At 39.2% G+C, this 17,789-nt stretch overlaps 1 protein-coding gene across 4 annotated transcripts in view; it reads right to left on the bottom strand.

Moving 5' to 3' along the window:
• Positions 1-923: 923 nt before the first annotated feature.
• Positions 924-17,789, bottom strand: part of AFG1L (AFG1 like ATPase) — a 183,076-nt gene continuing 166,210 nt past the window's right edge. For 2 of the 4 annotated variants that reach the window (XM_072642991.1, XM_072642989.1), the window contains 4 exons: positions 7,151-7,291; positions 3,614-3,727; positions 2,217-2,299; positions 924-1,551 (listed from right to left, as the gene is read on the bottom strand). In XM_072642991.1, the coding sequence (XP_072499092.1) occupies positions 1,323-1,551; positions 2,217-2,299; positions 3,614-3,727; positions 7,151-7,291 (567 nt within the window). In that variant the 3' untranslated portion in view covers positions 924-1,322. The remainder of the gene's footprint in view (positions 1,552-2,216; positions 2,300-3,613; positions 3,728-7,150; positions 7,292-17,789) is intronic. The other 2 variants (XM_072642993.1, XM_072642992.1) reach the window with 1 other exon arrangement.

Genomic DNA, 17,789 nt, shown 5'->3' with positions numbered 1-17,789 from the left:
TCATAAAAATGGGAAAGGGTCCCACATGTACAAAAATATTTATAGCAGCTCTCTTTATAGTGGCCAAAAACTAGAAATCAAGGGGATGCCCATCAATTGGGGAATGGCTGAATAAATTATGGTATATGAATGTAATGGAGTACTATTGTACTATAAGAAATGATGAACAGGAAGACTTCAGAGAGGCCTGGAAAGACTGATACGATCTGATGCTGAGTGAAAGGAGCAGAATCAGGAGAACTTTGTGTACAGCAACAACCACAGTGTGTGAGAGTTTTTTTCTGGTAGACTTGTAACTTCATTGCAATGCAAGGACTTAAAAAAATTCCCAATGATCTTTTAAGGCAAAATGCCTTCCACATCCAGAGAAAGAACTGTGGAATTCAATCACAGAATGTAGCAGATCATTTTCTTTTGTATTATGTTTTGGTTTGTTATATGGTTTCTCCCATTCATTTTAATTCTTCTATACAGCATGACTATAGTGAAAATGTATTTAATAGGAATGTATGTGTAGAACCTGTATAAAATTGTATGCTGTCTTAGGGAGGTAGGGGGAAGGAGGGGAAAAAAAAATCTAAGTTATATAGTAGTAATTGTAGAACACTGAAAATAAATAAAATTAATAAAAAAAAAAGAAAAACTCTACAAAATGCCATCTTGTGGCATTAGGTATGTCACTTATGTGACAATTGTTATTTCTTATTTATTGGACTGTTTGGGTCTTTAGCAAAAGAGAAAAAAGGAAGAGACTTTCTTTCCTCTCTCCTTGTATTTGTAGGATGGTGCTCTCCATGGTATTTTGTTTTCACCAGTGTAGTCACACCTCTTTTCTACTAAAGCAGGAGCTCAGTCTCTGAGTAACTGACACTCAACAAGAGAATCTGAAAGTTTCAAAGAGAATCAATGAGACAACTGGAAAGTTTAGAAGGTAATTACAGGTTTATTACAATTCAAGTATGTTATAATACATGGACATAAACTCAGGTTTTTATTGCCTCCAATGGACTGAATTCAGTATGAAGCCTTCTGCTTTGTAAGTGGCTGTTTCTTTCATTAAAGACATATTCTTATAAATATCACCAACATGGAGCAGGAGACAATTCCATATTCATGTAGCTTTATGTATAACACAAAGCTAAAAAGTCTGTTACTAATAACCTTCAAGAGCACTGATTTTAATTTTTGCGATGGAACAAAAGGCAAGATAAATATTAAAAATATGAAGCTATAAAAATGGCTTTAACTTAGGAATCTATGAATTCTTTGATGAGAGTCCCAGATAGAGGATCAATGGTCCAAAGCATAAAGTGCATAACAAATCAATCATTAATTAAAAAGTAGTTAGGCCAATTTCCACAGTAAGGCTTTCTCTCCAATGCATCTAGTTTGCCCTGAGTTCTGGTCAACTGTAAGTGAGAATCACTTCTTGCTTCGGTCGCCATCATTCCAATACTGTTCAGTTTGCATTTCTGTGAGTCGAGAGATTGTGCGATGAAATGCAAACACTTCCTCTTCTCCAGTAAACATGGAAAGTGATTCAGCTGAATCCTAGATTGGAGAAAACAAAGCCAAAAGGTCATAACTTGTGACAAGTACACAAAACACATATTTTATCAGATGACTTATTTTAAAGGTATCACATACAATCTTAAAATATTCCATAATCTCAAAATATAGCATGTGATAATATCTAGAACAAATTACCAAGAAAAACAAATAGCAAGGTAAATGTTTTTAAAAATGGTCTTTGGCCTTCGAAGGAAGTCAAGAAACAGAACCGTTAGTTCTAAGGGAATTTCCCTGAAAAATCTCCCAAAAGGAAACTTTAAGCAAGAAATGTGTGCTAAGTAATAAACAATGGTAATGTGGAAAACTAAGACTGCCACAGTAAATTAGGAAAGTCTAGAGCACCCATGGGAACTCTGATACATTCTTGAGGCACTTGAAACAAAGCAAAAAATTTTCATTTTGTCACACCTAGGAGGAAAAATTCCAATTGCAGATGAAGAACTCTTGATGATAAGATTATCAATTTGGAGCTAGAATGGAACTTGAGGCCTTCTATCCCAACCTCCTCATTCTACAGATAAAAAAGCTAAGTTCAGGCAGGGTGAAATGACTTGTCTAAAGTGTCATGATGCAGGGAGTAAGTTGCAGGGTGGGATCTGAACTCAGGTCCTCTGACTATAAATCAAGCTTTCTTTTCACCGTACCTGCTGTTCACTGGTCCTCCTTGGTCAAGAAAGGCTGCAGCTGCCTCCTGTCCTGGACAGCTATGGCATTTGGTACAGTTTTTCTACAGAGGGTTAAATAAGCTAGCTGTAACTGCTGGAGATCTGGAGTAATTTCTGAGATGTCAGGGTTTTGGGGTCTCATCTTTTAGGGTCTCCTAACCCACAGGTTGCTGGATTGTAGGGGGTATACTTAGCTTGTATACTATTCTTTACCAGGTATGAAGTCTAATTCATACATCCCAATACTAATTCTGTGCTAATTAATGGAGAAACCTCTTTATGCCTTCTTATCCTTAAGAAATAATGGATACTTGGGATTTTCCAAATAGGGTGATATAGAAATGCTGGTTGGAGCCCATCTAACCCAGACAAGTCATTGGTTTGCAACAGAACCTTAATAACAACCCATTTCTAACCTATGTCACTGAAGTTACTCTTTCTAATCTCTTCCTACCTCAAATAAAGATGAGATCTGAGGGACTATCCCATTTGAACTGAGGTTTGCAGTAAGAAACTAAAATTCTAACTATTTATAATACATTTAAATCACAGAAATATATTGCTTAAAATGTTCTCTTGAAAACGTAAAAAAAAAAAAAAGACAATAACCATCAGTGCTAATATCTCAGTACAGCTTTTACAAAAATAACTTCAAGAGTTCACAGTACATAGGTCTATAACACAGTTAGATCTTTCCACAAGTGGATTCAAGTGACTATTGAAAATATGATTTCATTTCATCAGGCGTAACTGACCTGATTCTCCCAAGCCCTGAATACACCCTTGTTAAGAGGTGAATGTGTGGGGTTAGGAGACAAAACTTCTGATAAAAACGGCTAGTGATTAATGCTTGGCCCTTTTATAGGCTGGTGAAAAACCCTGTTATATCTCTTTTGGTAGAAAGAAATACCAATACATCTTTCTGAATTAGCTTTAGCCCAGTTTCATATTTCCTCTTAAGCTAAAGCACTGAATAAATGGGCTAACACCATGGAGGCCTGGCCTGTGTCCCTTGATTCTTAGTAACAATAATAAGAAGTAGCATGTGTATAGTACTTGGAGGTTTGCAAAGGGTTCTACATGTTATCTCACTTGAACCTCACAATAACTCGATGAAATACAGGCTACTATCTTCCCCACTTTCTAGAATATTTAGCTTGTCAACGTGTCTAGCTAGCTCTAGTAGTGATGGGTGCCACATAAACACACACAGAATAGTTATTGTTATAAAGCATCTGTCAATGGTCTTAGAAGAAAGCAGTAAACCAAGAGTTAAATGTGCACTGCATTCCTTCTCCTAAAGTGTTGCCATGATTTCAGACCAAAACCAATTAAGCTGTTTTATGATAAAAGGAGATTATGTTAATATTGCCTACCTGGCTCAGTCCCAAATCATCCATCAATGTTCTGCTTTGCTCCAACTGACTGTCATGATGTTGATACAAAAATAGGCTTGACAGAGGAGCGGATGAGGAACAAATGACTCGTACCTGGAAGAGTAGAAAATGAGGAAGCAATGCCATTTCTTTGATCTCACACAGAGAAGGAAAGGACACATCTTTTGGACAACTGAAAACATCCACATCTGCCACCCTAGTCATCTAGATATTTACTTCTCTTACCTATACAGCTATTTTTCCTAATAGTTTTTGGTAGTTGTAGAATGATCTGAAAGGAAAACTCATGTACTTCTTGCTTCCTGGAACTGGGCAGACATCAAATTCCTAGAAGACATTCAAATGGCTACTTCTATACTGCACAAGTAAACTGGCTTGGGTCAACATACAGTCACTGCATCTATATACTATATCTTTATTTCCATCAAGGTACTTCTAGTGTATCCTTTAAAAGAAAGACTGAGATTTACACTATTTCCTGATTGCATAAATATTTGAGTGTGTATATGTAATCATACATAGGGTACAGTTTCATATCTTTCATTAATTTTTTTTATCTATTGGCTCAAGTATGACATGCTCTTTTTGTTGTTTTAAATGCTCTCATTTTGGTGATTTTTTAAAAAATTCACATTCATACAGGCAACTCTGTAAGACTATTGAGAAAGTGCTAACCTGCAATGACAAAGGAAATTCCTCATCAAGAGCTCCCTCTAACAATAAACTCACAGGTCCAGTTCCATCCCATTTGTACAGAATCAGTGAGGTAACCGAATTACTTAAATATCTATTCATTCAACAGCTACCAACATGAGAGAAAACTGGAAAAAAAAACAGACCCTGAGTCAAAACTATCTGAAAAGATAAAACTAGTACTTTCACATGTGGTACTGACACTGAACATCTGGTATCCAAATGGGTTTTTCATCTCATCTGATGTACCTGAGCAGGATCACAACTCAGTTGGAATGGGAACACAATATTGACTCATTTTCAAAAGTGAGTCACTTTCCACAACTACATTCTGGGATCATATTGGCTTTTATGGCTCCACAGTGTCACGGTGAGTCCTCAGTTTATGAATGGAGATAATCTGTCACTTGTTCTTTAAGGCATTTTAAACTCTCTTGGCATGGTGCATAGCTTAATCAAGACAAATAGTAAGGGAGTAGATCAATTTTCAATCTTCCTGTAAGATTAATCTTTTTCCCCTTATAAAAACTGACAAGCAGGAAGGAAGAAGGTGTGGGAAGTAGCACAGACTGGGTAGGGATCTCTACTCAGAGGAATCTTCTTTAAGGTATTACTTATTTGAAACAAGAAAATATAAAGATTAAACAATATTCTCCCTCTAAGTATATATTGTTGGTCCTCTGGTATACACAGCTCTCCTCAAGCATCACCTTTGTTTTTAACTTTTTTATCTGAAGTCTTATCTCCTTCACCTGTTGCTACAGTGGCTTGTTAAGAGTGGAAAGTACCGGTAACAGTAAAAGTAGAAAGTGACTTAAAATTCATGTGTTTTCACACATTTTAATACTCTGCAGGATCAGCAGTTAAGAACTGCATTTGCCACACAGGAATCTTACTCTATGCCTCAGTACCACTGTAATCCAAATTTGAGCGCACTCTACCCAATGGACACTGTGCGTATTTGGGGGATACTTTTCCCAGGATTATAAAAGGAACCTTTTTTAGCAATTGCTCTTACTATACTATCTTAGTACATGCTTTTGCTAAGAGCTAATTGTGCATGAAGCCTGAAGGCTAATGTAAAGCATACCAATGGGGGCTTCTAGGTTGTAGTATTAGGAGTGCAACCTGCAAGATTTTCTCCTAAAACACAAGGTAGCAGTTGCCCTCTAGGGACCCAATACTTGAGCATACTTACAAATTGAGGAAGAAGTCCCGCAGGACGTGTTGTACTCCTAACAGAATTTTTTTGGAGGGGAGGTAGGTGTTCATTATTTATATTATAAATTGGTCTTTGGGAAGCTACTTCACAAATGACTTTCCTGGTTAAAATCTTCTCTTGTGAGGGGTAGTAAGGCAAATCCTCAGCCTGATACTTTCAAGTGTTTAGTAGTTAGCAGGCCCATATCCTGTTTTGCACTACAGGATCTGTTTCATTTTCTACCCCCATCTTCCAATATGAATATGTAAGTCAAAACCTCTGGGCTCTAAACTTTATAGGAAAAAAAGTTCCAAAAAATAGCAACAGTTCAATTCTAGAAATAAAGATAGAACCCTATGATCACTTCTGGTAAAGGAACTTCCCTGGATTTGTGACCCTAGCCTTATCTCCAGGCTTAAATCTACTGGTGTAGGGGTAGTCTAATGTAATGGTTCTGCTTATTGAGAACGAAGTAGACTAATGAAAGAACTGTTAGCATCATACTGGGCTCAGTCCTTAAAGCTAAAGGCTGGGAAATGATTAGGAACAATAAACCCCCAGAGGCTTGCAGGACATTAGCAATTATCATGCCAGGGCCTGGACATCCTGACTTTCTGAGTGCAAGGCCTACAGGCACATCAGGAGAAGTTTCCCTTTTCATTATGTCTAGCAAAGAAAACAGGTACCTCGGATGGGTATACTTGCCCTCACTTTCTACCGCATTCTTCCCTCTGGTTACAACTCTGAGCCCTTGTGTCTTTCCTTAGGGCAGAGGTTCATGACCTTCCTTGTGTTACAGACCTTTGGTACCTTTCTTCGAATGACTTTAAATGCATATAATAAAGTACGTAGGACTTGAAGTCAGTTGTTAAAATACTCAAAAGACAAGTTCCCCATGTTAATGAAGAACCCCTACCCTGCCTTACGGTTTGCTTTCTTTTCTGTCATATTTTCAACATCCCTTTTCTTTTCTCCATCTTGAAGGAGGTTTTTAAGTACTTGTCACTGGGCAGTACACAGCAGAACTTCTTGGGCTGCCAGTGATTGCTACCATTTTCCTCTCTCAGCTATTGATGGCTAGCATGGGTTAAAAATGCACTTTTAACACATGGGTTAAAAACCCTTCAAATTTGTGCCTAACTTCAGTGCTGAAGCTTCAGAGAGGCATCAGAGCACTGGTTAAATAGTTCTGGTTTGGAGTCAATCTTTTGGCCTTCTGCTTGTTTGAAACCTGAAAAAGATATATTACTTCACTATTACTTGTTCATGAGGACTCCACAAATGTCTTGATGGGATTGTATTCCACCAGGGACTGAGGATCTGGTCTGTGTTAAGGAAAATTTAGGCTTATCTATAAATGTGTGGATAAAACATTTGTTGAGCTGAATTTTTGCTGAATTGAACCAATGATACAGAAGATATGATGCTACCATATGGGCAGGAAGACTGAGGTTTTTAGATATTAGTGAGCTGGCTGTACTATCTATCATTATTTACACAGGGCACATCGGCTGACTGGCAAAATCATTCACCTGCTGGCACATTAAAGGGGTTTGTAATGGTACTTAAGCACTTGAGTTTTAACATTCTAAATTGAGAGAGAAAATTTGCTTTTTGTTCACCTTAAATTCATAAAAAGTGTCGATAAGAGTTATGAATCGTCGCGCCTGGGTCCTTTTGGCTAGTGTAAGTTGAGGTATGTTTCGTAAAAGAACTGTGTCGTAATTCTTTGATAGTTCCAAATAGTCACTGGCTCCAAGAGGCTGCAGTTAAAAAACATATTAAACATTAAAATAAATCAAGTGAACATAACTGTTATTTTCTTTGGAAACTGGTAAATGAGAGAAAGTCATTTGAAAAGCATATTATTTTTCTCTTTTTTTACTTGTTATTCTAAAGTTAAGGTTTTAACAGCTTTAAAATGCAAAGTTTGTTATATAAAGTAAACACTGATCTAGAAAGGGATATGCCTGTTTGCCTGTTTCAATTCTAGGCAATTCAATCAGGTTGATTAGGGACCAAAACTGAACTGGAAAACATGTCTGCCTCCTATAATGGTAGGACGTCAGTTACAGCTCTAAACAGGTCTAACTGGATCAGCATTTGCAATGGTGGGATTAGAACTGATCAGATTTATAATTAAAAACACATTCACAATATATCATTATACTGTCTTAATAGTGAAAGAAAGGGAACAAGAAAGAGAAATATGGAAGTGGTGGAGTGTCTCTAGTGAGAACCCCCCGATATCATTGACCAGGACCAGGCAGGTTGCCTGCTTCTCCCCTAGCAATGAAGAACAAAGACCTTGCTTAGTAACTTTTTATTTATCATTCACATCATCCAGTACTTTGACTAAACTTAAACTTATTCTTTCAAATTTCTTCCTACAACTAAATTTCAGTTACCACTTCAAGTTAAATATGATGATTATTGTCTAATATCACATCCAGCATCACTGCATAATTTTGAACAGGAAAAGATGTTTCAGGATAAAAGCAATGGACAAATATTTTTAGTAATTATCTAAATAAATTGTTGTAAAGGATCAATCTCTATGAGACATGCTAGAGGATTTCAACGACCAAAGCAGCTTGCTTTGGTCTTACTACAGGGACAATGAGGCTGGAAGTAGAAATTCTAGAGCTGAAAGTAAATTCAGTAGAATTGGCAAGGATGGAGAAGGTGGGGGGGTAGGAGAAGATTGTTCACGACAGTACAGTCTTGCTAGAAAAGGATACAACAGTTCATCCCACTGACTCTAATTTCAGCTTGTAGAGCCTGACTGAAGACCCTGAGCTTCTGATCTGGAAGTGGCTGCTGGGGACTGTATTAGTGAGAGGACAAAGACCCCAGGAGGGAGGCAGGACTCTTTCAGGACAGTGCTGTGGGGGAAGGGAAGAAGGGGGGACTCCATCCTCCTCCACATTGCACTTGTACCTAGATGCAAAGCCTCAGTTGTTTCACTCTTATCTAAAGAGTTAAGGTACTTAAGTTACTTAAAATTAAAGGTTCTCTCTTTATACACTTTTTATCAGAGATAGAGGCTCATGAGTATGAAACATGGAATACATTCTCCTACTGTTCTAATATACTGGGATTTTTGTTGTTGAATCATTTTTCAGTTGTGTCTGACTCTTCATGACCCTATTTGGGGTAGTTCACCATCTCCTTCTTCAGTTCATTTGACAGATGAAAAAACTGAGGCAAATGGAGGTTATGTAACTTGCCCAGAGACACACAGCTAATAAGTGTCTGAGGTCAGATTTGAACTCAGGAAGATAAGTCTTCCTGACCCCAAGCTTGGTACTCTATCTACTGCACCATCACCATCTGACTGCCTTTTATATTGGGTTAATTTTGCTGACCTGTTTCTTTTCCTTTTTTTGAGGCATTTTAATTTTATTGTCATAAGGCATTTTAATGTTATAAGGCATTTATTGTTATAAGGCATTGTTATAACATAAATTGTTATTTATTAATAATAAATATATTATTGCATTCTGGAAGGGGTTGGCAGCCTGATAAATTAAAAAATATAGGGGTATAAAAAGAAAAGATATAAATAAAATTGATATAAAAAACTAAAAAGTGCTACCCATAATCTAAGAATTTGTCCCTGAAATAGTTAATTTTAGCCTTATCCTACAGAATATGTCCTACGTATCTGCCCAAGTTGTAGAAGAAACCATAGTCAGAAGGGATCTCAGAGATCATTTACTCTAACCCATATCTGAACAAGAATCTGCTCTAGAATTCCCCTGACAAGTGGCTTTCCTCTAAATGATGAAGAACCTGATACCTCCAAGGTAGCTCATTCTATGCCTGTACTATTCTAATGTACCTGACATCTAGCTGAAATCTTGCCTTTTGGAGTTTCCACCCATTGTTTTTAGTACTGTCCTCTGAGGCCAAGCTGATCAAGTCTTATTCCATGAAAGTCCTTCAAATACCTGGAGACAATTATCATTTGCCCTCCTCCGGTCTTCTCCATTCTTACTTCCTTTGCTAATTCTTGTATACTTTTGGTCAAGAATCCCCACAATTTAAAGTGTGCTGGATCTGGAGCCAGGGGACCTAGTTCAAATCTCACTTCTGTTATTATCTTGGACAAGTCACTTAGCACTGCCCCCCCCCCCCAATTATTCTGCTATAAAAAGAGGGGCAAAAAAAGTGTTGCACCTGCAATCAGATTAACCTGAATTTCAATCTACTTCAGACACTAGTTTTGGGAGCTGGGGAGTTTCTCTTAGGGAGATACAATAGTACAGAGCTTTGGATGGCCAAAGGACCTTATATTTCTAGGGTATAGGGGGAAGAGGAAAAGAAAGGGAGGGGAAGACTCTAAAGACAAACCACCTGCTCAGAAATCTCAAATTGAGCTAGTTCTGCTACTTTCTTCCTTCAGTAGACCAGAACAAAAAATGAGAACCAAGATGGAGGCCCTTGACCAATAACAAACTGTTCTAACCTGGAGATCCTGGGGGTGAGGAACAGAGAGAATGGAATGAGGATTGGGCAGGGCTTCTGTTGGTTTTTCTAGTCCCAGAACACAAGCCAACATTCTGAACTCCCAGGTGGAGTAGACAAAAAGGCTCTTCATCTCTACCTTGACTGTTAGATGTGCAGCCCAACGTGAGTCATGGAGACAGGTCTTCACTTCATTCTCCACAACTATGGTTACTGAACATGAATCGTCTCTAGAAGTCTTTATTACAAAGACCTACCAGTAAAGAGGTAATTTTGACTGTGTGTGGTCCTATGCAGTTTAAAGAATCACTGTTGCCAGGTTTGTGGCTAATTAACTCAGCTGATTATAGTCTTAATGTGGCAAAGGTTCCTAGTTCTGTTCTCGGTAAGATCAGTTGGCATTGCTCTGTTCCATGGACACAGACTATTGCTTAATCCCTACAAGCCATTCTGCAAATTCTAACCCTTCACAAAAGAGTCAAAGAGTGTGGATGCAAATCCATCACCACTTCTGGTAAAACCGAATGCCTTCCTAATGCCGGGTCAGCAGTGTTAGCTTTCTATAGAAAAAGCAAAAGATAGTATTTCCATGCTTTGACAATGTTATAGGCAACACCAGAAGAGCACTGAATTTCAGGAGCATACTCAAGGTTCTTTGTTTCTCTTATCCACTACAAACTAGCAGATATATAAAAATATAAAAATTTTAGCTATGCAGTTAAGTCTAATTAAGCATACTCTCTATGCATGTATATATGCTTTGGGTTTTAAAAAAATTATCCATATATCTGTATGCCCAGGGAGAATTATTAGTAGAAATGAAACTGAAGTGCTAAGAGCAACTAAAAAAAAAGCAGATTTTTGCTTGCTCAGCTATTGTAGCAAATTATATATTTTAAATAAGGTCTGCATTTGCCATCATATTAGCTGATGTTACTTTGCCCTATATTCTAAATATATATATATAAATGTGGGACGTTTCTTCTTTTTTTAACAACAGTCTTTAGAACAAATAGAGAATATTGCTAGAGGAAAAAGCCTAATTCAGGAAACATGAAAATGAAATTTTACTTTCTTTAAACATATAACCAAATAGAGGGATTAAATCTATTAAATTAACTTCTTTTGAGGAAAAAAAATGAGTCCAAGAAATAAACTTGCTCCTGGCTCTCAAGCATCCTTTTTAGGGCTGAGACTAGAAATTCCTAAATGAAGTACTAGAAATAACATTTTGCATTTGCTAAATATGTTAAATAATTCCCCTTTCCCCAGACATTGGATAGGAGGTGGGAAAGGAAGGGAATGGTTTAATGTATCACCAACAAATGTCTCATCAATGGCCTGCCCATCCTGCCCATTATTTTCATGTATTTGGAAGAGGGAGCTAAAAAAAGAGTTGCTTCCTTTTTGTGGCATGCTACCATCCTGCTAGCAGGCTGCCCCTGCTCACCGTCCCTGTCTCTTCATGCTGTCACCCATGTGAGGTAAAAAGAGCTGCTCCCTCCAAATCACGTTCGTTCTATTCCATCAGTGGGGAGTGTGTCAGCACTCATGCGTACACACACATGCACACACATACATGCACCACACACACAAACCCCACACGGGGCAAAATATCGACCCTCAGATGAACCGAGCACCGCTGGGGAAGCAGGACTCTCCTCTGAATTTATTTTCACTCATCAGTTCACTTTCCTCCTAAGTGACAAACCTTTCCTCTTATTCATTCACTTAATGTTTGATTCAATTCACAAGCACTTATATTAAGAAGTTCTTACTCATCTTATAAAGATGAATAAACCCAGAGCCCTTCCCTTAATGAATCTTCATTTGATTCTCTAAACTCAATCTCTTCCTCCAAAGTCAAAAATGAAACAAGAAGAACCTTCAGAAATAAAAACAAACAAAAATTATACATATATACATATTTTTGCCTCTTATCACCTGTGTCTCATTTGTATTAACTCTAATGTGTCAGGCTCCATGACTGTCACTGGAGAAAGATTACTGCACACAGAATCTAGAGAGCCGAAGGGCTGCCTGGACATTTACTAGCTGGATGCCCATGGACAATCACGTCCCCTCTCTCTTCATCTGTAAAATGGGGATCCTAATGCCAAAAACATTAACCTTACAGGGTGGTGGTGAGGATGAAAGGAGATAATGTACATATGGCACTTTGTAAACCATGAAGCAGATCATAAATGCCAGCTACAGTTGTGTAGTGGGACATTCCAGGTAAAGGAGAGCAACCCAGGATGAATGCATCTGTGTTTTGTTCTAAGGCTACCGTGGTCAGGGCAGTGACAAGGAGAAAATAAAGCTAATGGGACTTGTCCATTTTAAGGAAATTTCTAGATAAGATTCTGTACTTTGGAGAGATTATGCTTGAGGACAGGGTGAGGGTGGGGCACAGTTAAGACCTCATAGGCATGACTGGGCAATGTGGCTAGAGTAGTTTGGACCTTAGCATGCATTCCCCTTGTTTGAGCATACACACAGTGCTGAATGGTAGCCACCCCTAGGCCTGTTGCTTCTTGGGAGCAAGGTCAGGATTTGTGGTGTATGCTCCTTTGGGGTATCTGTCTGTATCCTACTTGTAGTACACAATCTTGACAGGCTAGACCTTGTGCCACAGCAATATTCAACACCTAAGAACATTTTCTCCCCCAGCATTTGGCAGCTTAATGGGTTCCCCATAACTTTTCCCCCCAGGAGGTCCTTTACAGGGATCACCCTGAACCTGACAGAGATATACAAATACCACATAATAACCACCTGGCCACCTTCCCATTTCCCTCTCCAGTCCAGTCAGCTGGTCAACAAGCATTTATTAGCTACTTATTAGCTACAGGGTCTGTGCTAAGCTCTGGGGATACAAAGCTCATGGTTTAATAAGAGACAACATGAAAAAGAGAGTCCCAGGAGTGGACAGCCTCCTTCCTCCTCCCAGGTATGGCTGCCTTTGCAGGTAGAACCAGGGACATTAGAGGCTGAGCAACTATGTAATACAAGGGTAAAAAAGGGTCCCATAGCTAAGGAGGTGGATGGGATGTTCCTGAGAGGCTGGGAAAGGGCAGAGTGTCTTTGGGTGTAGTATCTCTCTGTGGCACAAGAACCAGTCTGGGTCCAGTCTGGGTCCAACCCCTAGAGTGGGGCTGAACCTAATGAGATGGAGTTTAATAGGAATAAATCATGGACTCTTAGAATTGGAATGGACTTCAGAGGCCATCTAGTCCCTCCTTATCTACCTGACAGATGGTCATCCATCTTGTGCTTGTAGAGCTCCAGTGAAGAGGAACCCATCACTTCCAAGGCCAGCCCATACTATACAGTGGTAGCTTGAAGGGATAGAATTAGTAGCCATGTCTGTAAGTTGGAGAAAGGCAAAAATTCAGTGAGAGCTGCGGAGCAGTGGATTTAGGCTCAATGTAATGGAGAACTTCTTGACAATTAGCACCCTAAAAGTGGGACGGCTGCCTCAGAAGGCAATGGGTTGCTCTTCAATGAAGCTCAGCCCGTAGAAGCTGAATGATTCCTTCTCTTGGATGTCTCAGAGGATTGATTAAGACTGATACAGAACTGATTCTCTGCCAACTCCCAGGTTCTGGGATAGCCCTGCTAGTCTGCTACTCTGGGGTTTTAGTTTTGACAAAAGATATGCCCAGAGACAGCAAAAGCTGTCCCTGGTTAACACTGCCATTCATTTCCCATTCAGTCCACGGCAGGTGTTACACTAGGGGCTCTGGACTATGCTGCTGTGACTTTCTGAACCAGTTTTGTACAGCACAGTGCCTCAGACGTAGTGGATAGGTAATATGATCAAAATGGAAATAAAGAAGGGTTCTGTAGCACAAAAATAGAGAGAGAAAGCTGAAGTGACAGCGTGAGACTCCATGAGGATCATTCTGACACCTAGCCTGATAATATCCTAGGCTTATCTCTATTTGTGACTTTCTGGACCATTTTCCTTCTCAATGCTGAGCATAGTTCTCTACAGCCTAATTTAGATCAGCTTGGAACAGAACAACCTGTCCAATGTAGCAGAATATTATGAGAAAAATGTACTCTTCATCCTGACTTTAAAAAGGAAAGGGAACTGCTCCCCACCTACAGAGGCCTAGGAAATGTATTACCTAGCTTCTTTGAGACCTAGTAGGGGCCCATCTAAATCTTGATACATACTTGCAGAATCTATTTGTCATCACCACTAACGGCTTTCTGCCAAATAAGTAAACTTGCTTCTTCCAACTACTATAACAGCAATCATTAAACTCTATTAGTAATGGAAAACAAAAGGACAGGGACAAACAAGTTTGGAAACTAATCACTCGGATGAAAGCTCAGAAGTGCATTCAGTGGGCCATATGTGTCTCACACATAAAGAATACAAGTCCTCCTGGATGTAACAAGGCACCCCGAGGAGAGACAGAGGAAATCAAACCCCCACTACCATCTTGACCATCCTCTCCCCTCATACTGATGGAGATTGCTCAGGACCCTGAGCTCAAGAGCTTTGGGAATACCATTGCTTCCAGCCCACTGCCTGCAGACATCATCCTGGGAAGTAACACTTGTGGAGAGGTAGCCTGGCCAATTCTCCTGCAGGTGCTATAGCAATTGCTACTGAGGACCCAGAAAGGAAAGTTATTGCCATCAAATTTCTTGGCAGTGACAAATGGTTCAACATAAGAAAATGATGTAATTTTATCAGTGGAAATGACATCAAAGAAGCATGAACATCTGCTTTGCAGCTAGGCCCTACTGACCATGGGACTTCTCCATATGATTTGCAGCAGAAACCTTTCTATATGTGTTGTTTTCCCCATTAGAATGGGAGCTGTTTGAGAGTAGGGACTGTCTTCCTTTTCTAGTTGAATCTCCGGAGCTTAGCATCATGCTTTATATGTAGTAAGTGCTTAATAAATGCTCCATTTATCTCTCTGTGTCACATATGCCCTTAAGCAATGCTGAATAAATGTGTTCAAAAGTCCAGCATGCATGTCCAGATGTAAGGTGTTTGAAGGGACATTTTATTCAACTTCTAAATAGACTCAACCTATACGGAATATTAGCCTACTACCCCAACTTGTTTCAAGATACAGAGCCATCACACCCTCTTCAAAAATCAATTGATGTTCATAGAATAGGCACTGAATGCTTAATACTCACTATACCAAGGGTTATGGAGGACTGGGCAAACATGGAGAGGACGCAGCCCCCTACTTGTCTGTACTTTACCATTACAAAATCAAAGGCATGTATACTTTTATTATGCACTGGTTGATCTTATTATATAATCACACCATAGTACAAGGCACTTTCTGAAGGTATAATTAATACTGTGAATTCACAATTCTGTCCTATGAATAATTAAGGTATTTGATGATTTTCTGAGTACTAAATGGCACTTCAGTTAGTATCCTTGAGTGTGTTATTCTATCTCAAAATTCAAATAGTATTATCTGATGCAGATTTTTCTTATGATAATGATGACAGTCCTCATCCTCCTACCTGAGCAATTAAAAAGTTTAATAGTCTTTGATGTAGCTGGTTATCTGAATAATTTTCTAAACAGGTACAATTACAATCCACTTATTTGATGGTTTGTGCATTCTCCACTATTGTTTCAATCCCTTTTTGTTTCTACAGAAATCTGATTAAAACTTAAAGAACTTTAAAACTCTAATGAGTCTGCAAAGAGCATTTGTTATCCTTAATTACCAATCGTATATAGCAGGTCTGAATGGAGCATCATTCATTTCTAAAAAAAAAAATTGCCAAGAAAGCATTTACTTTCCTGCCTTCTTGCTCCTGTATGGACCTGAAAGTGCAGTGTGAAGTAGGGCAGCTGTGGATTGCTGTCATTATGTCCAGGATGCCATGAGTCAGGATATTTTCAATGCCACACTAATGTGAAATGCATTAACAAGAATGGGGGGCTACCTCTGCCCTTGCAACAAGCCGGTTAATCTACTTCAGCTTTGGGGACAGAGCTGTCAATTTCACTCGTTTTTGTTCTTCTGTCTGGTTAATGCATGTTGGGCCACTATCATCTCAGCTCAAGTAGGATGCTTATTATTTCCAGCTTACTGTAGATGATCCTATTCTAAGGCTACCCTTTTTCTGTTTCCATTCTAGGTTTCTTGGAGTGATTCACTGATAGCTCTTCATTTAACAAGAGTACACAGCATCTTGCTTTGTTTACATAGCAACCACAATACCTCCTATCTTAAAGAGAAGTAGCTTTTAGCAGACAAAAAAATGCTTTGTGGAAGTTAAGATAAACCTGTCCTTTAGAAACAAAGTAAAAAGATTATATTAATTGGAAGGGTTTGTAGGTTCTAGGTTAATGAATAAAAAATGTTTCATACACAAAGCCCTAAAATTCGGGTATTTGTAGAGCTGGGCATTTAGTAATACAGTACAGATTACTCATTGTATGATGAGTCAGGATAAGAATTTCAATATTCTGGAATTGCTAACATGTCAAAGAAATCATTATATTCAGATTACTAACCATGAGGGACAGCAGGTTATAGTGAGTGGATGGGACACTGAATTTGGACTCAGGAAGACTCAGGTTTGGGTACAACCTAGCCAGGTGACCCTATGCAAATCATTTAACCCATCCAGGACCATTTTCTCACCTGTAAAATGAGAGAGTTGCCTTGATGACATCTAGGTTCCCTTCCTGGTCTAAATCCCTACCTCTCAAGGGGCACCAGTCCCATACCCAACTGCTCTTATAAACCCATCTATGACCTTTTGACTTTGTTTAGGGCAGCAAGGTGGCACAATGTGGACAGAGTGCAGGGACTGGAGTCAGGAAGACCTGAGTTCAAATCCAGCCTCAGACACTTACCAGCTATTTGACCCTAGGCAAATCATTAACCTCCTTTTGCCAGAAAACCTCAGTTTTCCTCAACTGTAAATTGGAGGCAATAATAGCATGTACCTCCCAGGGCTGTTGTGAGGATCCAGTCAGGTGGTCTTTGTACTTAGCACAGTGCCCGGTACATAGTTGGCTCTATATAAATGCTAGCAATTTTGTTATTGCTATTATCGTTATTATCACCTCATTCATCACCATCATCATCATCATCATCTCCAGGGTCTCGGGCCTTGCTTTGCACATTACAAATATTACAAATAGTTCTTACTGAATACAGTAATGGGCTAACAATAACGATGATGATGATGATGATGACTGCTAACGCATGACCTCCACAACATTTACATTTTAACAAAGACTCTCTGGATGTAAAACCTTATCTCTTAACAAACAAGACATGGACCAGGAGAGGAGGCGGGCAGGCCTTCTGACCCCCTCAGATCACTCTCTCTGTGCACTGGTGTGCCTTGTAGTATGGAAGATGAAGACACTTGCACTTCCCTACGAAGAGGCCTGGGCTGGGACAGCAGGGGCCATTCTCAACTTCCTTCAGCATCCCAATTTACTAGACCTAGTTAGTTTGCCCCCTCTTCTGGGTGTCTTCATCTTTTTTCCCTTCTCTTTAACAATAGCATAACTGCCTTTTAAGTTTTTAAAAAGGGGGTATTTACTACCAGGAACTACAGGTGCGGCACACGGAAGGGAAGGGGTACAACAGTGTATGGAAAGGTGAAAGTTCAATGAATGACAAGGTTGCTGGGCCTCCCTCTAGCCTCCACCCCCCTTTTTTTGGTCTATCTCCCTTCTAGCTCAGTTCTAGAATTCACTATGGGTTTGTCTATCGGGTCTACACTTTCAGTTTTCAGTAGGAGAGGGGGCATCTGGTGTTCCAGGGA

This window comes from Notamacropus eugenii, chromosome 2, assembly GCF_028372415.1.
Source record: "Notamacropus eugenii isolate mMacEug1 chromosome 2, mMacEug1.pri_v2, whole genome shotgun sequence".
Classification (NCBI taxonomy): domain Eukaryota; kingdom Metazoa; phylum Chordata; class Mammalia; order Diprotodontia; family Macropodidae; genus Notamacropus; species Notamacropus eugenii.
This window is presented reverse-complemented; position numbering and strand designations above follow the sequence as displayed.